At 66.3% G+C, this 25,399-nt stretch overlaps 1 protein-coding gene across 1 annotated transcript in view; it reads right to left on the bottom strand.

Annotated features, from left to right (window-relative positions):
* ZC3H3 (zinc finger CCCH-type containing 3) overlaps positions 1-23,752 on the bottom strand; it is a gene marked incomplete at its 5' end in the record, with an annotated part of 81,918 nt that extends 58,166 nt beyond the window's left edge. The window contains 4 exon segments of the mRNA XM_080802285.1: positions 19,751-19,947; positions 20,971-21,449; positions 21,452-22,326; positions 23,665-23,752. Coding sequence (XP_080658411.1) covers positions 19,751-19,947; positions 20,971-21,449; positions 21,452-22,326; positions 23,665-23,752 — 1,639 coding nt within the window.
* Between the last annotated feature and the right edge of the window lie 1,647 nt (positions 23,753-25,399).

Genomic DNA, 25,399 nt, shown 5'->3' with positions numbered 1-25,399 from the left:
AGAAGCAGTTTCCATAAGAGGCTCAGTCTCTCCCCCCCAGCCCCCACCCCCCCGCGCTCTAGGCCCCTTTGCAGTCTGTAGGGGAGGACCCAAGTACCCAGGCAGGGTGGGCGGTGGTCAGCTCTGGTGGGACATCCCCGTACGAAGCTGGGGGCCTCTGTGCCCTCATATCCTCCAGAGAGAGCACACGATGCCCAGTGCATGGCAGAGCCAATGGGCATGTTGGGCTCTCAACGCACAGACGCAGGACAGAGCCCAGGCTGGGGAGCCAAGGGGCCTCTGCGCAGGGTCCCTGAGGATGGACAGAACAGACAGAGGCTCAGCTCCCACGGACACCAGCCAGAAACACGGATGCCGGGAGACCCACATGCCTCCATCCCGTGAAGACGCTCCAGACGCACCTCCAGGCGGGCACCCTCTCGCACAGGTGCCCTGTTCGCCTGGCCGAGCCTGCTGTCCCCCCCGACCCTGGACGGTCCCAGCCCAGGCAGCTGGTGCGGGGAGGCTCACAGAACACACAGGAGGCAGGGCCCGGCCCTCGGGCTCCCACCCGTGGAAGTGCAGCGGCAGCACGACCAGCCCCCGCCTCGCGAGCAGGTGCTCATGTGCTGGCGGGACCCCGTCCGGCTCTCCCAACGAGGCGTGACAGCAGCCCAGGCAGAAGGCGGCGGACACCCCGCCCCCGCGCTCACGGCAGGAGCTGCCACGCACGGAGCTCCAACAAGCTTCAGGAATGCGATGACTGCAGTCACAAAGTATGAATTTTTATGAGTCTAATAAATCACTCCACTTTTCCTGTGTTTGATGGTTCCCAGCCCTTCGAATGCTGGAAAAGCCCGGCTGCAATGAGACAGTCTGGCCCTCGTCTCCAGCGGTGGCCACAAACAAGGAGACAGGGCAGCTGGAGAGGCTCCCCGGCACCCAGGATGCCCCCGCTCTGCACGCCGAGGCCACGGGAGGTTAGCGCTCCCACGGGTTCGTTGGGAAGCTCTCAGGAGGGCTCTAACTCCCCTCTGCTCAGAGACCAGCCCACAGAAATGCCAGGGTCCCTCAGGCAGGGCCTCCCAGCCAGAACCAGCACAGCTGGCGTGGGGAGGCCAGGCAGACACGAGCACGCACACCTCCGGGACAGAGGCGCAGGAGGACCCCAGAACCTGGGGGGGTCCGATGGGCAGCAGCCCGCCCGGCCCCGTCGGTGTCCCACCTGCACCCCGTGGCCCGCAGGTGCTGGCCGCCCGCAGCACTGTCCCCACCGCGCCAGGGATCGGCCCTGACAAACAGTTACCGATTATCAAATCACAGAGGCAGCCCGACAGGCCATACGTCAGCCGGCAGCCGGCGGCACAGCAGCCTGAAGGGCGTGGGCGGCTCATTGATGACAAACAACCACGGTCGGCTGCCTGTCCCCCGGCGGGCTGCGCTCGCTGTCGCCCCACACTACCTGCTGTTTAATGACGACACTGTCAGCCCAAGACGCGGCGCCAACGCCGCCACGGACTGTCAGGGCCCTATTAGAGGGAAGATTGAGACCCTACTCTTCTCACACTCACTCAAGCAACTCGAGCCGCTCGTTCCTATAATTATGGTGCGCGAGCCATCGATCGCGCCGACACCTGACCCGTCTGTATGAGATGGCAGTAGTTTGCTCCGTGACAGTCGCTATAGATTATGGGGGGGTCGTCCCTCCCCTTTTAACTATGCTGCTACGGGAGGAAGGGGTAAAGCGAGCCCTTCTCACCACCCACCCACCCACGGGCATGGCCCAGAGGGCAGGGAGGCCCGCCCAGCCCCGGGAGCTCAGGAAGCTCCCCTCCCCCACACCGGGAAGGCCAAGGCGGCGCGTGGTGGGCAACCCGGGGACCCGGGCAGGGAGAGAACCTCCACGCCGGGCACTCCGAGTGAGGGGGCAGCCCTGCACCACGAAGACGCCCCACCCACCGGGGCCCTCCCTCACAGACGCGGACCACGGCTGAGAAGCAGGCCGGGGAGCAGGGTCGGCCTTGGCCGCTGCTCACCCGGCCCCCAGCAGACCCAGGAGGCTCGCTCCCTGAGGCGCCCCGGCTGACCTTGGGCGGAGCAGCTGGGCCAGGATGTCCTGGGACTGGGCATCCCTTCACCTGCCTGCAGTTGCCCAGGCTCCAGCACCTCGAGACCACCTCCCGCACCGAGGGCCGACCCTCCTCGGGCTCAGCAGGCCCTGGAGGGAGTGCGGCACCCCAGGGCAGCGCGTGAGGAGCGCACGGGTGTGCGGGGTGCGCACAGGTGTCAGGGAGCGGCCGGACCCATCAGGGCACAGGGACCCGCCATGCTACACACTGGGTCCTGGGGCTGGGCTTCAGCCTCACAGAGAGGAGCTCGTGCCCAGGGGACCCAGCCCACGCCTCCTGCCTGTGCCCTGGCTAGGGCTCGCGTGCCCAATGCAGGGGCCCAAAGCCTCAGCCCTAAGTGCCGGCAAGACCGGGTGCTGGCCAGCACCTAATGGCACGCGGGCCCCCCAGCGCGTGAGCACGTGCTCTCTGCCCTCGCGAAATGGCCAGTGCTCTGTCATCTCTGCACCCACTTCCGTTTGCGGGCCTGGCCCACGCAGGGCCGAGAAGGCCAGGAGAGAGCCTGAAAGGTACCAGGTCATGCACATCCCTCTCAGCCAGGCTGAAACCCTAAGAGACCAGAGGCTCTGAGGAGCAATATTCAGGGGGTCCCAAATCCCCCAGTGAAAGGCGAGGCCACGCCCACACTCACTGACAGCACCAAGGCCACTCGAGCTGGGCCGCTACAGCCAAGGGGACGGAGTCAGCCCACGAAACAGAGGCCCACCTACCCCACCCTGGCAGCTGCTGCCGGGGGGTGGGGGGGGCGGCTGGTGGGCAGGAAGGGGCTGGACGTGCCCACCACTCCCAGACGGACAACCCCACACTCTCAGCCACGATGCGGAGAGGGCCAGTTCCCTGTTCTAGGGGCTGGGGCAGGCACGGTGCAGAGCACTGCGGACGGTGACTCCAACGGCGAAGCCACTGAAGCCGTACAGCCCCCGGGAAAGGGAGGGCACGCGCAGAGCCTGCCTCCTCCCGGCTGACCCCTGTCCTCTCCCTCAGGGATGGGGGCACACAGGGGGCAGCTGCCCCCCAGACACCGCAACCCCAGCCCTCAGGGCGGCCGGCACAGCCCCACGGGTGTATGACGTGCACGGGCTGCAGCCATCGTAGGGAACTGCCCAGGGGAGCCCCGGGGCCCCTCCTCCAGCCTGATGTCACCCGGGCAAGGCCTGGCCAGAGTCCATGGGCGGTGGGGAGCTACCAGGTGGCCTGCGGTCCAGGCGCCCAGGGGAGCCCAAGGCCTCCGGCCAGGGCACAGTGTCCCACTCGCCACAGCAGGGCCTTTTCTCGGGTCACCCCACTGCTTCCTCTGAGCCCAGGCTAAAGGGAGATGCCTGCCAGGCAGCCCGGAAACAGCCTCTACAGCGAGCAGCGGCCGCTCGCAGAAAACCACGCGTGCCGGTCCGGAACCCAGGCTGCCAGGCTGGCCTTTGCTGGACCAGCACTAGGGGAAGGGTACCAGCCCGGTGGGCCGCGCCCTGACACTCTCGAAATGGTCCACCTCTGCCCCTGGGGCCCTCCGCACAGGGCAGGAGCCCCAGAGCCCACGGGTCCCCAGCAGGAGCCCACAGAAGGGCAGGCCGAAGCTGCAGGGGGGCTACAGGCCGGGCATCAGCCAACTGTGGACAGGAAGGAGGGGGGAGCAGGGAGGGAGCAGAGAGGTCAGGAGGGGCCATGTGTGCAGGGCTGGGCAGGCAGGGCAGGCAGGGCAGGCAGCTGCAGCGACAGGCGGACAGACGTCCCACCGCACGCTGCCCCCACACACTCTCTGACAGCTGCCGCTCCCCGAGCGTCCGCAGTGTCCTCACAGGGGCCGGGCTCACGCGCTCCCAAGCGGTAGGGTACACCCCTGCAGAGCGGTGGGGTACACCCCTGCAGGCCGGGTTTGCAGACAAGGCAGCAGTCTGGCCGGCCGACAGGGCGCAGACTCAGCAGGGATGGGAACGCAGTGACGAGAGCAACTTTGTGACCGGCCCAGGCTTCAGGCTTTGGCAGGGCACCCCCAGAGACAGGGAAAGGGGCTCAGACCCAGGGCCTGTCCCAGCTCCCCCAGACCTCCCAACTCGGGCGACGCCCAGATACAGAGCAAGCCTCCCAGAGATGCTCTTGCCCGGATTCTGAGGTGGGGCCTGGGGCTGGGGAGCTGGGGTTTTCCAAAGCCCCAGGTCCGTCCATCTTCGGTAGACACCGGGAGGTAAGCCCCAAGCCCCCAGACACGCCAGCCCCTGCTGGCCATCCCGGCACCCCTGGCGATGATCCAGAGCGAACACCACCACCAGGCCCATGGCCCGCGGAGCCCCGGGGGGTCTTCTGCCTCAGGCAGGTGCCGACCCCTGGGGGGTGCAGTTCCCACGGCCCCTCACACAGACTCCCTGCCCTCCTCCTCCCATCTTGCCATCTCCCCAGACACACGAGGACCCAGTGTCGCCACGCCCCTGGCCCCGAGAGATGAAGCAGCTGCCCAACCACCAGGTTCATGACCACACCGCCCCCCAGGCACGCACAGGGCCGCCTCCACCCAGACACGGGCCTGGGAGGCTCCGGGCCTGGGAGGTGGGAGCCGGCTCTCGGCTTCAGCTGCAAAAAGTGGGCCTGGGAGGAGGGAGTGGCCCGGCTCTCAGCCCTGAGGAGGGAAGACAGCCAGCGGGCGGGCGGCACAGACACACCACACTCACCCGCGGAGGCCATCAGCGGCGGCCACGGGCCCTGCAGTTCTGAGCTGCTGTCTGGGGTCCCAGCTAGGCATGACTTGTGGAGGGCATCAGCCTGGAGGGGGCATGCCCCCAGGTGCAGCATGTGCCCTGCCCACTGCTCCCCCAGCTTCCCGCAGGGCCAGGGAGGGTGCAGGGACAGCAGTAAAACTTGGAACCCTGGAAGAAAACTCCATGACCTCATCTCAGCAAAGGCCCCATCCCTGCAGCTAAATCCAGCGCTCCCGGAACACGCCATCCCCCTTAAGGGGCCCACAGGTGCCTCTCTCTGACAAGTGTCTCGTTTCCTTTGACTCGCTGCAAACTTACTGCCCTTTGGTCTTTGCAAGAGCCTGTCACTTAATACAGCCCAGCCCAACCCTTCTCGCTTGCTGCTTCTGTACCTCTAAGGACAACGACCACAGTGGTGCAGGCAGACGGCACCCAGGGCGGAACCCTAGTCCCCACGAGGGGCAGGCCAGGCAGTGGGATGGGGGCACTCTTCCTTTGGGCTTGTGCCCTGCCCAGAGGGGACCGAGGACCATGTCTCTGTTCCCCAGAGCCAGGTAGGGGCAGGGCGCCACAGGAGGCCCTGAGGAATACCTGGCCAGGGGACCAAAAATCAGGGCACCTGGTCACCCGGTCACCCTGGCCTTTCCCGCCGCTGCCCACGGCCCAGAGCTGGCAGGCAAAGCTGGTGGTCTACTCGGCCTAGGCCTGGCCGTGACGATTCAGGGCCCAGCAGGTACGCAGAAACCCTCAGTGCGCTGTGTGCCCCGCCCTGGAGGCACCTTGGAAACTGGGGTCCCCCTTTCCTCTATAAGAGGTCTTGGCCCAAAACAGAGGCCCGTCTGCACGCCGGCTTATGTCCGGCTTTGTACACTCCCAGGGCCAGGGGAGGGCTCATCACCTCTGCCCAGCTCAGGCGGGCCCTCTGTCGTCCCACAGTCACAGCCCTTCCGGCGGCCGCCTGGCCAGGGGCACAGCCCGCACCACGGAGGGTGCTCCCGAGGCTGCGCGCGCCCTGCCACTTCCTCGCTCCGCCGCTGATGCGGAAAGGGCAATTAGGAGAGGAGCCGCCAGAGCCCATCACGGAGCCGAGCGGCTCGGAAGGCACAGCACAAAGGAAGCACAGCAGCTCCAGAATTAATTCGGGAAGCGCGGGGCCCCGAAGAGCGACAACAAACAGGCCAGCTGAGGGGGGGGTGGTGGCAGGGGGCAGGGACAGCAGCCTGGGGGGCGGGGGGGGGCTCTGCACGGAGGCCCCAGGGCACTGGACGGCCACGGATGGGCAGGGCCACACAGCTGTCAGGTCCCTACCACACCCCAGAACATGAATGAGCTGGGAGGGGACACGGGGGCCAGGGACAAGACCCTGGCATCACACAGAGCCCTGTGGACCCCTGGGCCAGAGACCCCAGAAGGGCACAGGGCCCTGGGGCTTATCCGAGGCCGGGGCTCCGTCCTGCCGGGCCTGGGAGGCGCTCAGGCAAACCAAGAAATCACTGGGCGCTAAACACTGACGGGCTTCGGGGCTTGCGGTCGCTGCGTGCGGCTGTAGGTTCCCCTGCAAACTCCATTCGTTCTACGCACTCACACCAAACCTCCTCGTTGAAAGGCTACCGGAGCGAGCAGGAGAGACCCAGGCCGCGCACACGGTACCACGCGGCTCCGTCTCGGGCCCTCACAGCCGGGCCTGCGCTCCACCTGGAAAGTGCTCTGCCCGCCACCACTCCCGAAGGCCACGGCGGGTGGCCTGGAGCAAGGGCCCTCACGGTAAACAGGTCATGGCCAATGACCTCGGGGCTCAAGGGAAGCCGCTAGCACCTCCCAAGCACCCAGGAACAGGGAGGAGAAAGCAGGCAGGTCACAACGCGCAGGGCCCAGGGCCTCAGGCACCGTTGCCAGGATCGCAACGTCTGCCCAGAAGCTCGGACAGCTGAAGAGGCCCTCTGCAGGGGACAGCTGAACCCACCCTTTCTGGGACACCCCAGGTATCCGTCCCTTGGCAGAGCCACCTGCGGGACCCCAGCAGGACAGACCCGGCGGGTCGGGGGGCCCACCCTGAGGGGTTCCATTTGTGTCAACATGGTCCTGCGGGGACACGGAGAGAAAAGGTCCCCAGCACACCTGCCACGTTAAAGAAGGCGTTCAGAGACCGTCTTCAATCAGAAGGAGGGGAAACGAGAGACAGGAAAACGCACGGGGCGATCTGCGTGGACGCGTTGTCTGTGAACCGGCTGGAGAAGGCTGAAGCGCAGGGAGAGCTCAGAGCACGACAGGTGCGGCACAGGAAGTGGGAGGGGACAGAGCTGGCGGGTCGCCTCCTGGCATCCGTGAGAGTAAGCACAGCGCGCGGCGCGACCTCCGTGGTGAGAAAGAACAGAAGAATGTCTAGTGCGTGGATTGAGGGGAAAATGGCATAAAAAAATCTAGAAGAACGAAGAACAGAGCACCTGGGTGGCTCCGGAGCTCAGCTCCGGCCCCGCACGGGGCTCCCCGCCAGGGTGAAGCCCACGTAGCAGACGGCGAGAGAAGCACACGAGAGCGGGACGGAGAGAAAGCCTGTGGGAAGTCAGGAGATTTAACCAAAACACGTTAGTAATTACAGTAAGCGTGAACGCGCTCGGTCTTTCTTTAGAAAGACAATTTCAGGCTGCAATTAAAGCTATTTGCTGCACATAAGAAGTCTCCGGACGTAACGGAGAAGCAGAAAGCACCGTGCGACCGCATCGGGTACAAACGACACTCCCGTGTCTGAGTGCGCGCGTCGCCCCGTCCCCGCGGGGACGGGGCCAGCGCGCGATGCTGGCGTCACAGAAAACAGCCTTCGAGGCAAGAAGCGTTACTGGAAATAACGAACATTTCACAACCTTCAAACGCTGCGTCCGCCAGGCAGACCTGCCAGGCTGAACTCACGCGCCCTCGGTGCAGTGGCCGCCAACTGTGCCCCGCAGAACGGACCGCGGAGGCAGCGGGCCCTCACCAGCACGCCTCCGGCCGTGACCGCACGGGGGCGAGACCACCCCCGGCCCCGCCAGCTGTGCCGGTAGGGGCAGGAGCCACACGGTGAGCGCCAGGTGCCTTCCAGAGCCCCACACGCAGCAGCAGCAGCCCCGGGACCCCCACAGCACGCACTGGCCCGGAACTGGGCACGAGCGGGGCCCCAGCGCCAGTCTCAGCGCACTCCAAGGGCCTGAGCTCCCAGCGGCGCGCAGGCTGGGCTGAGGCTACAAAGCAGCAGCCACAAACTCCTCCGAAGCACTCACAAGTTTGGGAATGACACAGAACACCCGTGGGTCAGGGAAAAATTAGAAAAAAATTTGGAGGCAAACAGGAATCACTAACTTGCAGGATACAGCTATGCTTAGGAGAAACCTGTAATGGACAACTGCCTGTTACTCTTTAAAAAAGACTTTATTTATTTATTTGACAGACAGAGATCACAAGTAGGCAGAGGCAGGCAGAGAGACAGGAGGAAGCAGGCTCCCCGCTGAGCAGAGAGCCCGACACGGGGCTCGATCCCAGGACCCTGGGATCATGACCTGAGCAGAAGGCAGAGGCTGAACCCCCTGAGCCCCCAGCGCCCCAACTGCCGATTTTTCAAGAGACCAAGGCCGCCCGTGCAAGCACCTGAGCGGGGCCCACTGTGGTCTGTGGGGGCGGCTCCGACTCAGAACGGCGACCCCCGCCCCTGCCCTCTGCTCCCCACCTGCCACCCCTCGGGGGGACCTGTGCAAGGCCCCCAAGGGCACACATGCCCACCAGCACTGGTCCCCAGGACAGCTAGAGGGCTGGGGGGACTCTGCAGCCCTCCAGCCACTCCCTCCTTCACAAGCCAAGGATACAACACGGTGTGCCCCCCCAACGTGGCACCTTTCCCCTTTAAAGCACAGGAATAAGGAAAGGAGGCTACAGACAACCCCAAAGGAGACACACATTCCAGGCCTCCTTGGTGAGATGCCCACCGCGGCCCCTTGGAGCCCCACGCCAAGCAGAGGAACCGCGAGGGCAGCTCAGACCTGACTCAGAGCCACACCTCTAGCTCGCTGCCAGTGGGCACGGGGCCAGGCTGAGGTAGGCAGGGGAGGGGGCCTCCGTGCGGGTCCCTCGGAAGCCACAGCCGCCTCACCCTGCCCCTCCCACGGACCCACGCACCAAAAACACAACCCTCCGGCTGCAGAGCCCCCAGAAAGGGAAAGACGCCAGGGCAGCCATCCCCCACCAACTCAGCTCTTGTCCCCCTCCAGAGGACCAGAAGGCCCGGCCTGGGAATACCATGTCCCTCCCTGTGTCCTCCTCCTCCACCCAGCCGTCCCCAGCAGGAAGAACTCCACCGGAGGCTCAGGCCCAGGAGCACCTCCTCCCAGGCAGCTCCCAGCACCCCTCCCTGGGACCACTGTCCCAGGGCCAGAGACGGATGCTGCTCTGCATCTCAGCGGCCCCGAGAGGATGGTGCTCCCGCGTCAGTGCTCCCCCCGGCAGTGTTCCTGGGGGCTCCAAAGTCACACTCTTGCTCCTCCTCTGTCACACAAAAATGCCTGGGCCAGGAGGTGCCAAGGGGACAGCTGGGTCATACCCCCCAGCCCAGAGCCCAGGTTCCAGCCGTAAATGCCACAGGGAGCCACAGACAGCAGGCAGGGTCCACAGCCCCCCGCCCTCCCAGGGCTGGGTGTAAGTCCTCAGTTCTCGAAGCAGGAGTCTGCCACTGGCCCCAGCGAGCCCAGGACAAGAGGGGCACTGAGAGGCCACTGGCAACAAACTGGATGAATTAGACGCCCAGGCCCCTCAGGGCCATCCCCACCCACCTCCGCGCCCTTGTCCGCCTGCAGCTACAAGGAGCGCGCCCGCTTTGCTCCTGGTCACTGCGCAGGGATCCCGGCACAGCCTGACCGTCAGCCTGCACCAGATTCTTACCAAGGACCCTGGGCAGGGCCTGCAGACGAGAGTAGAGCTGGGGCTGGGGGCAAGGAGTAGGGAGGCACTGGACTTTGCTGGTCACACAGAAGCCCCTGTGCCTGCCATCCCCTCCTAGACCGTCGGCTTCCTCCAGCCCTGGCCCTGCTTTGCAGGGAGGCCCAGCATTTGCTCCGTGGCTGGCATGGAACCCAGTGCATCGCCCTGTCCTGGAGGTGTGGCCTGCAGGCCACAGAAGGGGCCCTCTCACGGTCAGGTGCAGGCTGCTGCCCACAGAGAGGAAGGCCCCGTGGCTCCCCAGCCTCACTTTCTGCCTCAGGGAGTTGGATCACCCCAGGCTCAGTCCAGACAGCCGACACTCAGCAAACTTAACTTAGCCCTTTGCCCTCCTTTGGCAGCCTCTGTATGAGCCCAGCGCCCAGGACGGCTCCGGTCTGCGCTGCGCAGGCCCATCCAGACCGGAGGAGCCTGGCAGCGGACGGAGGTGGGGCAGGAAGACAGTCCTCACACTCCGCTGATGAAGCCAAAGGGGCAAGGGCCTCGCAACCAGCCGTCCCGGGGGCTGGAAGAGACAGCGGCCGATGGCTGCAGGCCCTGGGCCTCCCCACGTCCCTTTGTTCTAGGCTCGTCCAAGGGAAGGAAAGCCAGTGTTCTGCCACCCGCCCTGGGCGCGCTGTGCCCACTGCTCGGGGCGCCCCGCACTATGTCCCCAGGTTCCTCGCCAACCTCTGGCCCTTTGGAAGCCCTGGCCAGGCGGGCGCCCCCTCCCTGCTCCCTGCCAGTGGGCCAGTCCCTCCCCGTCTTCCTTCTGCCACAAAGAGTGGCATCTGTGCCGCCATCGCTCCCTCTCAGCCCCACACTGTGGGCCCTCGCTGGCACTTACGTAGCAGCGCTTAGGGCGCAGTGAGCCTCAGTAACATTCCTTATCGGGGGCAGAAAGGGCACAGAGTGAGTGGCAGGAAGAGGACGGGCCCGTGCGGCGCCAGCTGAGCTGTCAGTGCTCGCACAAGGCTCCCTTCCCCGTCCTGCCCCGTCCCCTGCCCTGCGGCACGAGCCAGTGGGAACCAGCACTTCCTTCCCGCCAGGACCGCGGCCCAGCATGCCAGCACACACGCGGCATGGGAAACGGCTGGTCAGGTGGGAACAGGGGGCCCTGCTGGGGACCCACATCCACGTGGACTTCTGGCTACCTCTAGCCCTGCCCTGGAGGGATCCCCCAGCACAGAGCACACCGAGGACCCAGTGCCACTGCAGGTGCCCACGGCAAGGGTACCATGGTGGGAGCGGAGCTGCGGCAGAGGCTACCGCAACAGGGGGCACGGGACCCCGGGCCTGGGAGAGGAGCCTAGACCATTCTGACAGCTGTGGAGAGAGGTGCCAAGTTCCAGAGGCCCAGAAGGCCGCACACCCCTGCCCTTGGAGGTAGGCAAACCCACACCCTCTCAACCAGGTGGCCCCACTGAGGCCGGCCCCGTGCCCCAGAGGTGCAGGGTTAGACCCGGGAAAGCTGGAAGGACAGAGCAGCCGGAGGATGGCGGCAAGAGGAGCCCCAAGGCCGAGAGGGAGGCCGCGCCCTTGTCCTGCGCCCCAGCGCCCACGGACGGGCGGGCACCTGCGGCCCCGGCTGAGAGGGACCCTCACGCCAGACGTGGGGTTGCTCCAGCCCCAGCACACCCTGACCACCAGGCCCACAACGCGGCCCAAGCTGTCCCCAACCCGGGGAGACCCAGGCCCACAGAGGGCTGCTCCGGTTCCGCAGGGCCAAACGCCATCCTGAGGGCGTCACCCCCTTCCCCAGCCAGGCAGGCTTCACTTCAGGGTACCACTCGGGAGCCCCAGCTCAGGGGCGGTCACGACTTTCCTAGAGGCGCCGAACCCGCCCGGGGCCACAGGAATGCCACGCGCGAGCACGCCCACGTGCCGTCCTGCACCAGGCCTCGCGCAGTAGCTTGTGACCACGGACAAAGCACGATCGAGGCCAACGTGCCCGGTAACTCACGCGGGGCTCAAGGGGCTCGGCGCTTTCTGTTCCCTTACGAACGCGGGACTGCGGAGCCGACTGCTCTGGACCCAAGTGCGCCCCAGCCGGCAGCGCGGGCGGGCAGAGCCCTCGGCGGCAGGACCGTCCGGCAGCCGTCCTGGCCCGAGCCCGAGGCCACCCGGCTCCCGCGGTCGGCACGGCGGCCCCGGCACAGGTAAGGAAACCGGAAGTGAGTGAGGCTCCTGGCCGGGGCCCCTCAGCAAGGCCAGAGCACGCACGCCGGCTTCCCAGCACCCAGGGCACGGAAGGGACGCGCCTCGTGGAAGTCCCCGGCCCTAACCCCTACCCCGGTGCCCCGCTCCCGCCATGATGGCACCGGCCCTGGGAGACTCAGGGCCCTCCTGGGCTTGCGGCCAGAATTACCGCACACCCCTGCCCGCAACTTGAGTTCCAAGGGAGGCGTCCCTGGTGTCCCCTGCAAGTCTCCCACTCACCCACGAGGCTACAACTGGTGGCCTGGGGCTAACTCAGCAGAGGACAGCCAGCCAGCGAGGGAAGGTCCCGAACCAGCCCCGCGTCATGCCGGAGAGGCCGGCCCTGGGGATGCAGTGATGCGCCCCACCCGCAGGTTTCTGGGCTCCCCGGGCACCGTGCGCCAGAGTCATGCAACTGCACTCCATGACGGTCAGCCCTCCTGGGGAGGCCACCTGCGCAGAGGGTCCAGCCTAGGGGTGCAGCCACTCCAAGCCGGCCCCCCGCCACGTGCTCCCAGCCAGCTCCGAGTGCCCTGCGAGCGCCTGGGGTGAGGACGGGCCTCCGAGGCCCAGGGCAAGGCCTGAGGCTCTGCTTTGCTCCTCTCCGCCCGCCCCCCTGCCCGCTGGGGCCTTGAGGCCAGTGCAGACCTCCCACGAGCCCGCCGAGCAGCAAGCAGCGGGTTCTCAGGCTGCCTCCCGAGACCGAGTCAAGCTGCGGCCTGACTCCCCCCGCCCACCCGGCAGCTGCTCGAGGAGCAGCCAGAGGACAGAGCCAGCAGCAGGGGCAGCCCAAGCCCCGTGCGGACGCGTGGCCAGCAAGAACCCACAAACGTCCCTGCACAAACTGCGTACGCCCAGCTAGGCTTCAACGCCCAGGATCTGAGGGTGGGCCTGCTCTGACCTCTCCAGAAACAACGGGACAGCCCCAACGTGGGCCCTTCAAGCCCCAGGACCGTGCGCCAGGAGACTTGCCTAAGGAGCCAGGAGCAGGTGGACAAGGAGCAAGACAGCCCAGGGACGGGGGGGGGGGGGTGGGGGGATGGGGAGACCTGCCCCCGCAGAGCAAGCACTGTGGGGCTCCACTCTGGGGCTGGGGGAGGTACAACAGCCAGCCAAGCGGCCTGGGGAGGGACCCAGGTACAGGAGGGAGGTGAGGGCGTCCAAGGAGAGCTCACATGGGGAGAAACTCCCTGAGTACTTCCTTGGAGAAACTTGGGACACAGGGAATGGGTGTCCCACTTCTTTCTCTTAAAGATTTTATTTAGGGGCACCTGGGAGGCTCAGTGGGTGAAGCATCTGCCTTCGGCTCAGGTCATGATCTCGGGGTCCTGGGACTAGCCCCGTGAAGGCTCCCTGCTCAGTGGGGGCCTCTTCTCCCCCTCCCTCTGCCCCTCACCCCTGCTCACGTTTCATTTACTCTCCCTCTCAAATAAATACAATCTCAAGATAAAGAACACTTTACTTATTTGTTCTAAAGAGGAGAAAGACAGCACGCGCACGCGGACACTGAGGGGAGAAGCAGAAAAGGGGGACAAGCAGACTCCATGCTGAGCGCGGAGTCCAAGTGGGGAGCTGGATCCTACGACCCCAAGATCGTGCCCTGAGCCGAAACCAAGAGTCGGGCACTTCACCTACAGAGCCCCCAGGTCTCCCTTAGGTGTCCCATTTCTGGCTGGAGTGGCAGGGCCCCCCCAACACCAGGCGATCCCCCCCAAAGGAGCCTCTCGCTACATACCACCACCAGGGGACTGTCACTGGGACTGCACAGTGAAGACCCGGTGAGACCCAGACAAGGCGCCAAGAGCACAGCTGCCTTTTCTGCCAGTGACCTAGGCCGAGTGGACACGCAGCAGAGAGGACGGCAGCCTCCCCGGACTACATGGCCAATACGGCGGCCTGAGCGATGGGCGGCAAGCTCTCACCCAGAGGCCAAGTGGCAGCACAAGGCCTGGCTCGAGTGAGAGCCTTAGCCACCCCCAGGTCTGCCCAAGGCCACCGTGATGAGTGGGCTCTTCCTGTGGTCCCATCCTGGCAGCCCCGGGCGACCTCCTAGACCCCCACTCTCAGCCGCTGCACCAGCCGCTCATCTGTGCCGTCTCAGGCACGCTGGGCCAGGTCCCAGGCTCAAGATAAGGCAGGGGAGGGGAGGAGGGCAGGCTGCCACTGTCCCGGGCAGGTGAGCCAGAGGGGCTCTCCCACCCAAGTGACTTCTGGGAGGAGACACGCGCCCATCCAACCATGGCTTCTCCTCGGCACACAAAGGCCACCACGTCCAGGTGGCAGGTAGGAATCCCATAGCCCATGGCCGCCGTGGAGCCCCCCAGCCTAGGGCACGGGTGCACATGCGCGGGTCAGCGCCCACTCTGCATACAGGAAGCCTGCACCTCAGGGTGGCCCGAGCCCCGGCCCTGGGCCCTGCATGGAGCAAGAGTCAACGGGAGCCGCGTATGCTGCCCACACAAGCCGGGACCACCAATTGCCACAATTACATGGGTGGTAAATCGGAAACCACTTTTGGGGTCTACGAAAAGCTTCTTCTCTGCACTTTCTCCAGCGTCTGTCGGCCCCGAGACAGATCAAGCAGGGTCTCTATGCAGCCACGATGTGGTAGACCCCACCAGCCCCCGGTAAACAAAGCTCTCTGGGGCCCTTTCTCGGGTATCATCTCTTGATTCCCCCCAGCTGCTGAGAGACTCACCACCAGGAGCAAAGTGAAGGGAGGATGGCTACAGGCAGAGACGGGAGGCACGGGGTGGGGGGGGTCACATAGTGTCCCCAAGGGGCCACCTGCCCTACCCCTCCAGCCAAAGTCTGACTCTGGGTGGAGTGGGCAGGAAGGTCTCAGGGCAGGGGAGCTGGGGAGAGGAGGCAGAGGAGAGGAAGCAGGAGGAGGAGTGAGGCCAGAGCTTCACAACGCTCAGTCCCCAGGCGCAAGGCACCAGCGGCCACACGGCTGCTGAACAATGCAGTTTTGAATTCAATTAAAGCGATTATCTGTTGTGCCAAATAAATTGTGTACAGCATATATCCTGCGGCACTTTACACCTCCGGGCTCATTATTCCCTAACTGTTTCCTCCTGTTTATGCGCTCTCAAATTAAATTGCTGATAATATGCGCCAAAATAAAAAATGAGCGCACCTTGTCCCAAGAAAATTGATTCTCCCTTTTCCTGAACCGACGATTGCCAGGTTTTATATACTCTGTTCCTGGTGATCATTAGTAATTCAATTTTCTTTTTATTAGCCCCTTATCTGCTCAGCAATATAGTGGCAGAGCTGACCTCTTTCGCGCGGGTAAATGTTTAAAATCTTTTCCCTGATTAATTTTGCCAGTTAAGAAAAAGAGGAGAAATGGCCCGGCTCTTAGCCATCACAATGAATAAAGCTTAATGTTGATTGTGATGGAATTTCTAACGCCAGGGAAATTGATTGAGCGCGGCAATTACACGGGAACAGGAGCTCCAGGGAGATGGGATGGCTCTCTCCTGGCCACAGCCTTTTGGTTATTTAAAACAATCCAATTTGCAAGGATAATTATGTATTAGTGTTTTATCTGCCACTTGAAATGAACAGGGGAGTTTCGATACTGGCCCAGCATTAGCAGGTTATTGCCGCAAATTACTTGATATCTGCTTTCTTTCACATAAAGAGGAAATTAGGCAATCAATTACCAGAAAGAGGTGGGGTGAACAATAAAGAGGGGCGAGTGCGCCCTCTGCTGGCCACTGGCGGCTCGGCGGGGCTGAGGGCGAGGGCGGGCCCTGCCCCTCCTCCTCCCCCTCCCCCTCCCTCTCCCTCTCCCTCCCTCCGCCAGGCAGGAGCCCACTGGGGGTCAGGTCCCTCCCCTACGCAGCTTTCACGGAAGTCCGGACCTGGACCAATGATCTGTCAGGGGAACGGGGAAGAGAAGCCTCGAAGCAGCCGGTCCACCGCAGGGAGGCACCCCCGGCCGGCCGGGAGCCCGGGAGCCCTGGGTCTGCACCCTAAGTGTCCACAGAACCAGCCGAAAGCAGCCGGCATCTGGCTGGGGTCTGCCCAGGAGGCTCCAGCCCAGAGCCTGGGGGCCGGAAGGTGGAGCAGGGAGAGGAGGAAGAGGGACAGGGAAGCCGGTGGGCCCTGCAGGAGCTGCTTGGGGGAGGCAGCTGCCCACTCCATAGCCGCCCTCAGCCCAGCGAAACGCTCGTCCTCGCTCCCGGCCCTGCCACAGCCGCCTCCCCAGTCCCGGACCCTCGGGCTGGTGTGTCTGGAGCCTCCTTCCCAGCGTCCCGGCGTGCCCGCGCGAGCATCTGCCACGAGCTCCTCGGCCACTTCTGAGAACGAGGACCCCGCTCCTTGGCCCAGCATTCAAGACCTTGCCGAAGGCTCTTCCTGGCCCCCTGCCCCGTCCAGGCCCGCCCTCCCTCTGGCCTCAGCCCCCAGCCTGGGCCTGCCACGCAGAACCTCCCTGTGTTCCCGCCACGCGGCAGAGCGCGTCCCACCTGAGCCCCTCAGCGGCGGGCCCGAGCGCTGTCCACTCCTCCCGCCGCGCAGGCCTCCGTTCGGCGGTCATCTCCTCGGACGCCAACGGCCTGCCTAAAGCGGCCCGCCCCCCCCGCACAGCTCTCCACTACGTGACCCGTTTCCTTTCCTCGGGGCGCGTCGCTCCCCCCTGCCCCAGAGCACCCGCCGGCTTGTTTACGAGGACCGGAGTAGCTGTCCTGACACTGCGACGTGGCCCCGCAGGCGCACGACCCGTGGGGCGGCCCACCTCCCTGCACCACGGCCGCTCCGCGCCTGCCTGCTGGCTGGACGGCAGAACAGAGGGCGGGCAGGGAACAAATGAACGGAGGGTGACGGGAGATGGACGGAGGTAGGTGGCGGACAGACGGGCGGGAGACAGACGAGAGGCGAACAGATGGGGAACAGATGTGTGGGTACACAGGCGGGCAGATGCACAGTGGGGGACGGAGGGTGGACGGACGGGTGGGCGGACAGTCGGATGGAGGGGATCGGGAAGCAGATGAGTGAGAGGCAGCCTCCTCCAAGCCCTTCCCCCCACAGGCCTCTCCCCACCCTCTCCACGGTGCTCCCGGGGCACCTGTGCCGCGGCTGTCACATCCCTCCGCGACTCCAAGCTCACCCGCTCACCTCCTAGCCCAGAGAAGTACGCAGGCAGGGACTCCCGCCACCCTCGCCCCCAGCAGGAGGCAGCCTCCGCACGCCGCTGCAGCCGGACTGCTCCGGCCCGAGAGAGCCCGTCACCCCAGGCCCAAGGCACAAGGCACACGGTACACAGCAAGTGGGCCGGACGCACACCGCCTTCCGCGGCCCCCCTTAATCTGCAGACGCAGCGGCCCCACCGGCCCCTTAACCCTCCGGGCCGTCGTCCACCTGGCTGCCAGCAAGGGCCCTGGAGCGCAGTGACCTGCGTCCCTATGTGAGGGTGCCAGCCCCTGTGTGGCCAGGCTCCTGCTCTCCCCAGTGGCCCGTGGCCAGCAGCTCCTGCCTCGAGCCGGGCCTCCGGCAACCCCCAGCACAGCAGGCAGGAGCACAGCAGTCCCGCCGCGCGGCGGGAAAGCGCAGCTGTGCCCGGAGGGTCCCGGGGCTCGTCCACGCGTTGCCCCTTCTGGAGAGGAGGCCTCAGCGGCAGGCCCTCAGCACAAAATTTCTTCAACCGAACGGCGCTCCTTCCTCGGGGCTGCCTGCCACAGGGGACTGCCGCGGTCAGGCCTGTCTGTCCCCAAACCAAGTTCCCTGGAGACAGGGACAGGACACGCCTGGCCAGGCCACAGTCAAGGCCAGCTCAGCTCAACTCCTGGAGGGCGACAACACCAAGAGCATGGGCCAAGTGTGCCCATCTGGGATGCCCCGCCAGCCCCTCCGTGCCACCCCTGCATCGGGACCAGGAGTCTCTGGCAGGGACCCATCTCCGGTAACCCTGTCCCACACAGCGCCCGGCTCAGCACCTGCTCCACGAGCACTTGCTTCCGTGCCCAGCGGCTGCCCGGCGGTCCTCCGGGAATCCTGCAATCCCGAGCCCTCTGGCCCCTGGGCAAGCAGCCTCCCCCTGGGACGCTCCTTCCCCAGGCCGCCTCGCACACGTCCTCGCACACATCCTCGCACCATATCCTCACAGCACACCCCGTAACTCAAATCTCACTGAAATACCGCCAGCTCGGGGCACCGGGCCTAGCCATCCGTCTGCCCTGACCCACTCTCCCTGCGCCAAGTCAAGGCGGAAATGCCTCGGGGCCCGGGCGCTTGAATGCAGGTCTCAGGAGAGCCCCGTGCCCCCTGGAGCCCCCGCCCCTGGAACAGGATACGAAGGGGCCCCTGCCACAGCCCGGCCTGAGGGCCATCCCCGTCGGCAAGTGGCCGTCCCCATGCGAGGGCTCCTCTGTGGGGATCTCCGTCGGCACCTTCTCCTCCACTCACTCGACCTCTCTGCCCGCTGAGACACAGGAGCTGGGTGGAGCCGTGAACCCCTGCACAGGCCCGGACGCCCCCGGGCCCCACTTCCTGATCTCTCTCCCGGCGGCCCCAACCTCCCCGGACGCGCAGCCACCTGCTGCCAGCCTCCCAAAGCAAGGGCGCTCTCAATCCGTCCTCCTCCGTCCGTCCTGGGACAGCCTAGCCATCGGTCCATCCACGGCCTTCTGCCCACTCCCCGTCAGTCCCACAGCCAGAGCCTCAATCCAGCCCCTCGCCGTGGCCACCAGGGAACACTGCAGGGCTTCCTTTGCTGCGTCCACCCGGGATAAGGTCACACTCGCTGCAGCAGCCAAAAGTCAGGTGGGGGGCCAGCAACCTCCAGCCTCACTTCCTCACACCCTCCCCTGGCCCCTGTGCCCCGCTCTCCCGCCACCGGCTCCCACTCAGGTACTCGGCTCGGCCCAGGTACCGCCTCCTCCCGGAGAGGAGTCCGAAGCCCAGACGGCCCCTCCAAGGGCTCCCCAGATGCCCGGCACGAAACAGCCATCGGGTTGCAAGTGCCAAGTCCGAAGGCCCAGGGCCCAAACCCCATCACCTCCAGACTCCATGTGCACCGGCCTAGGGAGCCACCACCACGCATCCGCCAGACGTTCAAAGGGGAGAAAACAGGGCTACCACGGGACACGGTCCACCCAGACCTGCCCAGGCTCGCCAGGACACAGCGTCACAGGTGATCCCCCCTCTTTCCGATCCCGAGACCACCGATGCGTGCCAGCTCCCCCGGTGTGCTGCCATCGCCACTCCGGGGGGGACCACAACCCACAATGTCCCCCCTGCCCTTGACCCTTCACTAAACACCAGCAACTCAGAAAGAGGGCAACGCGGACTCCTCCCGGGCCAGCTCAGGGTTCCCAGGGAAGAGGCAGCAACCAACAAGGAGAGGAGGCTAGGCCTGTCGGCCCAGGACAGGCGGCAGAGGCCTAGGGTAGGGGAGCCCCGGGCAGCATACACCACCCCTCCTCCCCCTGCAAGCCGCAAGGCTCCCACCCTCTCACCCACTTTCTGGCTCCTTCCGCCAAGAGGAGCGTGATGAGGTCTACCAGAGAGACCTGCTAAAAAGGCCACCACACACCTGGCCAAACGCACCTCCCCCACCCAGAGTGCAGGATACAGCGGCCCAGGCCTTCGCCTCTGCTCTCCACCCCGAGCTGCCCCCTACCCAGCGGGCCGCGCGTTCTCGGGCTGGAGCGCTGACCGCGGGTGCTGCCGGTGGTGCCTGACGGGCCAGCAGAGCCAGTGCAGACGGAGAGAGAGGCGAGGCTCACAGACCGGGCGCAGCCAGGGCGAGCCTTCCAGAACCCTCCTCCCGGTCATGCCTTCCAGAACCCCTCCTCCCACTTGTACCTTCCTTGCCGGGGAGGTGGGCCCGGCCTGGCGGCGGGCAGCACAGCCGGTGCCTGGTGACCTGCATCAGCCCCTTGCTGGGGGTCCTCCTCGGCACGGGGCCGCTCTTGGCCCGGAGGGCCTGCCTCCGCCGCAGGCTGGACTGGCTCTTGGCAGCGGCAGCAGGTGGGGGGCTGCTCTTCCTCTCCCCAGGAAGGCTGCAGAGACAAAAAGCAGGCAACTCCCAATGGGCGCCCCCACTAATGCCGTCCCCCCGCCCCCGGCCCACCCAGACCCCGGCACCAGGAAGCCAGCCCAGTAGGCGGCCCGCCCCTCTGGGAACCAGCCTTCCGCCCGATGAGCGGCAGCTGTCTGAGAGCTGGCGCCCTGCTCCTCCCCTACAGAGCCTGGAGCCGGGGCGGAGGGAGGGTGGCCCCAACCCTTGACCCCCACCTGGCGCATGTGCTCCAGGTCTCCCCGGACTCCCCAGGCCAGATGAACTCTCCAGTGGGGCTGGGGGAGGCCCCAGGGAGCCCCGGAGGAGGAAAAGCTGCCCCGGCCTCCCGCCATCTCGGCGGCAGGGGCTACTTCCCACGGCTCCCCCTTCCACACCAGCTGAAACACAGGCGGGCCACCGTCCAGAAAACGCGGGGGGGGGGGGCCCATGTAACCTAGCACCTGTCTGGGAGAGCAGGGCCAAGACCAAGGTCAGACGGCCAGAAGGACCTCCAGAGCCGGACTCCCAGGGAGAGCAACTCTGCCCTCGAAGTGAACAGCTGCGGGAACTAAGCCCCGGACCCCAGCCCCAGCACCAGTGCTCAGCCTCTTCACGGTCCTTGAGGCAGGAGGGCCAAGGAAGTGACGCCTACTCAGCGAGACAAGGACTCACCTGGCCACTTGGCTGCCCCCAAGGGGACCCCGAGCTTTAAAAGCCGCCCCGGCAGCCTCCGGTCTCTCACCACCAGGAGAGGGGCTGGGGGTGTCGGCACCCGCTTCCACCCGTCCTCGCCGGCTGGGCCCCCGCTACTCAGCTCTGAGGGAGAGCAGTAACCCCAGCCTCGCTGGTCCTGGGCACGAGAACGCCACCACACACGCCCCCGCCCGACCCCGCAGGCAGTGATGCTTCTCCTCCTCCCACGCTCCCGCAGGTGGGCCGTCCCAGGGGTTGCGCACACCAAGCAGGGAGCACTCGAGGCCCGGGCCTGCCCACATGGGACCTGGGGCGGTGGCAGGGCACCCACCTGGCACCGGCCCGCCTCCGGATGATCTTGGTGCGGCTCCTCACTTTGTAAGCCGAGAGCGGGGTCTCACCGAAGGGGGGCTTCAAACTGCTAGGGCCCACAGCTGCTCTGTCCCCTGGCGGGGACCGAGATGGGACCGGAGAGAGCTGGGAGGCGTGATCCTTGCTGCCAGCTTCCGACTGCCAACGGAAGGAGGAGGATGAGGAGGCCGAGGGGCTGGATGCTTTCCACTTGTACTTGCTGGGGGAGGCCCCGTCTGTGGAGGACGCCACCGATCTCCTGGGCTTGGCATCCGGATCGGCTCTGAGCTGTGGTTTCTCCACGTGTTCCGCTGTGCCACAGGGGGCCTTGCACACGAGCTCTGAGGCCGCTCTGGGGCTGAGGGCCCTCCGAGGGGCCCGGGCGCTCTTTGCTGAAGCAGCCACCCACTTGTAGTTGTTCTTTCGGAACTTGAAGCAGCCACCCACTTGTAGTTGTTCTTTCGGAACTTGTTGGTACGGCAGGGCACGAGCAGTGAGGACTCTCGGGCCTGCCTGGGTCCAGAAGCTGGTCTAGCTGGGCCGGCCACCGTGCCAGAGGAAGCTGGCTGATCTGTGTGGCCGGCATTCACTCTCCCGTCTCCAAGGAGATGTGGGCCACAGCTGGACACAGAGTGTGAGCCCAGCTTCCGGCCCACAGCCACGCCGCCGCGGTGGGGCAGGGTGGAGGAGGGGAAGCGGGCCTTGACAGCAACTGCGCTCTCACTGACAGTCCGCCGGGGCTCCGAGGGGCTGTCACTCATGCTGCCCGCAGACTTCACCACCCGAGGCTTGCCAGGCTCCTTCTGGCAGACTGGCAGGGGGTCCTCGGCACCGCAGCTCCCCTTGACTCTTCCTGGCTTTGGGGGTTGCCGCTGTGCACCGGGGGGCTCGCCCTCCCCCTCCTGAGGCCTGTGGTCGCTCCAGAGAGGGCCCTCAAATTCTTCCAAGGAGCCCCGAGGGACGCCTGCAGCATTAGCCGAACCCGGTTTTGATGGTGGTTTGATTTTGATGACCATGTTCTGATCCGAACTCAGCTGCACCTGCCTCTCGAGAACGTACTGCTGGGAGTCGGGACCCTGGCTGCCCCCAGCCCTGAGGGGCGGCTGCACAGCCCCGTCACCAGGTCGGTCTGAGGACGCTGGGGGCCGATTCACAAGGGAGTATTTCTTGCGCCAGGCAGGCCCGCGGTTCGGAGAGAAGCCCCTCCGGCTTGGGCGAGGGTAGCCAGCACTGAAGGCCCGGCTGCTGCTGTAAGCAGGTGGTTGCCACCGGGAGGCGGCTGAGGCGCCCGGGGCGGAGCCACCGCCATGGAGGTTTTTGTAGTCATCGATCAGACCTGAGAAGGCAGAATCAGAGGCTCTGTTAGCCAGAGAGTGAACGTAAATTCGAGGGTCCCCCGGAAGCGCATCCGCGGACAAGACGCCGCAGGGAACCCACCTCACTCCTGAGCCGCGGCCAGGCCGCAGCACAGGCGAGGCGGCCCCGGGAGCCTGAGACCATGGACATTCCCTCGGCCCCCCGATCCCGAGAGCCCTCTCCCACTAGTTCTACTGCAGCCCTATCTCTGGTTGTTTATCCCTGGAGTATGACACCCCTAAGTTGCCAGGAGTATCATTATCCTGGTTCCACAATCCTTCGAGGGGACGTGTCGCTCCGTACGAAGAGACCGGCAGGGTCCCGTGCTGTCACGCCCCAGCAAGGAAGCCCGTCAGCCCCAGCGGCCCTCTGGGGGGCCCACAGGCGGAACGCGGCCAGGAGCGCACCTTAACAGCCTCCCTGCCTGGCACACAGGACAACGAGCACAAGGCAGGGGACACCTGTGAGTGTCCACGGTTGACAAGAGTGTCACCCCGTCGTCCTCTGAGGGGAGAAGGGCCACAGCAGTGGGCCGCCGCCGCCACAGACCTTCCAAGGAAGCCCCTGGACAGTCGTCCTGGCTGGCGCAGGAGGGAGCAGCCCAGGGGCTTCGAACTCCACCAACGAGCCCGAGCTGGCCCCCAGTTACACACTCGCCCGCACAAGTCCTGTCCCCAGGCCCAAAGCCAGCTGTGCCCTGACCCGGGGACACCCCCGCGCAGGCATGACAGGAGGCCCCAGAAGCCTCCTCCCGCCGGACCTCCCCACGCAAGCTTTCCGGCTCCTTACGTCTTCCCCGTAGGGGGCAACTTTGAACGGGAAATTTTTCAGGTACAGAACCGCACGTCGGGTGTAAAGACGGGAGAGCTGCGCACCTGAGGCCCAGGAGTCGGGCCGCGAAGTGTGCTGTGTGGAGGGCAGCAGCCGGACGAGACGCCCGGGGTTCCGCCCGCCGCCCCGAGGACGCGCCCCCCGCCCCACTGTGTGGCCCCGGGAGCGAGAGGGCGCCGGCCCGCGGCGGGGAGCGGGGGGTCGCCTCCGGTCGGTTACTAAGCGACGGCCCCGCCGCCCCCCGCCACCGAGCCTGAAGGGCCCGCACTAGCCGTCGGGCGAAGCCCGGGCAAGGGGCTGACCCCGGCCGGCCCGGATGCCCCGCCAGGTCCCGCGCCGCCCCCCGACCCGCCGCCCTCCCCACCCGACCCGGCCGGGCCGTCGAGACCGCAGGCGGAGGGCGACCCGCTTCGGGGAGGCCGGCAGGGGCCCGCCGTGAGGTGCCGGGAGAGAGAAGGAGGCGCGACCCGGGCCCGGCCCGACCCACCCTGCAGGAGACGGATCTGTCGCCGTAATTGCTCCTTTTCCTCCATCTCCGGAGTCCGCGACGCCCGGCCAGGCCCCCGCGACGTCATCGCGGCGCGACGGCTGCCCCCGCCCACGCGGGCGGGGCGGGGCCCGCCGAAGCGCCGAGACTGCGCACTGCAGCCAGGCCCGGGCGTTGGCGGGGCCGCGAGGGACGCGCCGTCGCCCTGGCAACGCCCGCGGAAAGGCAGGGCCCGGCGCGCGCAGAGCGAGGGGCGCGACGACGTCAGAAAGGAGCGCCGGCAAGTGGCGCCAGCGCGCCGGGGGCGGGGCGACGGCCTCACGGGGCTGGTCCCCGGGGAGGCGGTGGCTGTTTCCCGCGGGACTAGACTGCGAGCCGCGGAGGGTGGGGTTCTGGGGCCGCTGCGGGGGCGGCCCGGGGGCGCTGCTGTCGCCGCTCCGTGGGCCAGGGCGGGAGGAGAGGATGAGAACGAGGAGCCCCGGGGTCGGAACCTCGGCCAAGCAGGGAGATTTCGGTTGTCGGTGGGAACACGTGTAGGAACAGACGCACACAAGTGCGCGTGGGACGGGGCGGCCGCGGGGGGGGCGGGGCTGGGCGCGTGGGACGGGGCGGCCGCGGGGGGGGCGGGGCGGGGCGCGTGGGACGGGGCGGCCGCGGGGGGGGCGGGGCGGGGCGCGTGGGACGGGGCGGCCGCGGGGGGGGCGGGGCGGGGCGCGTGGGACGGGGCGGCCGCGGGGGGGCGGGGCGGGGCGCGTGGGACGGGGCGGCCGCGGGGCAGCTGAGACGTCGTGACTTTGGGCGCCACCGAGTGAAACACGCGTCTGCTGCAGACCCGCACGGCAGCCGGCGTCCCAGGGAAGTCTTCAGGCGGCGCGGACACACGGGCGTGAAGGCGGCAAGAAGTGGGGAACTTGCTAAAAAACAGTTTACCGCAAAAGTAATAACGGGAGGAACCGTCGCGATCGCACCCGCGGCGCGCACCGCGGCGGACGTGAGCCCTGCGCGGGCGTGACACACGGATCCGTGAAGGTCTCCGTGGAAGCTCGTGGTTCCGGCGCGTGTCCGAGTGCAGCGCGGCCAGCAGGGACGGCTGCAGGCCCGCCCACCGGCCGCCTCCCGGGTCAGCGCGGGCCCCTCTCCACCCGCATGACTCTGCGGAGAGGCCCAGCCTATCTGGAACCATCTTTGCTTCCTGTGTCCTTTCGGGTCCCGTCCGTCCTCTGTCCTACCCTCCCTTCTGCTACTGCACTGTCCTGGCTGAACCCTAACTAGAGGGTCCGTGTCTCCCTTTTCCTCTCCCCCCGCACAAGCAGCCGGAGGCACCCTAGGGGGAGGCGTGTGGACGGGCTCGGGGTGACTTAGTATCAGGACTGGCGTGGGAGCCTTTGGCCTTGGCAGAACTCTGAGGCCAGCGGAGGGGATTCTCAGAACGGGTGAGACGGAATTTCCCACGAGGGATGTTGAAAAGCTCTCCTGTGGGCCTGCCTGTCCTCCTTCTCTTGAGACTCCAACAGCCACCGGCTTGCGAACGAGTCAGGGCGGGCAGCGCGTGTCCAGTTACACCACTGGGCCCCCGACGGCCATCAGCCAGCCAGCTCCGAAGCCGTGAACCGGGGCAACACCCCGCGCAGCAGAGGACCCGTTTCAGCTGTCTGCAGCCCAGATGGCATAATTTAGGACGATTCACACATTTATGAGTGAGGAACAGATGTTGTTTACACCGCTAAGGTTTGGG

The sequence above is a fragment of the Martes martes genome, assembly GCF_963455335.1.
Source record: "Martes martes genome assembly, chromosome: 4".
NCBI lineage: Eukaryota > Metazoa > Chordata > Mammalia > Carnivora > Mustelidae > Martes > Martes martes.
This window is presented reverse-complemented; position numbering and strand designations above follow the sequence as displayed.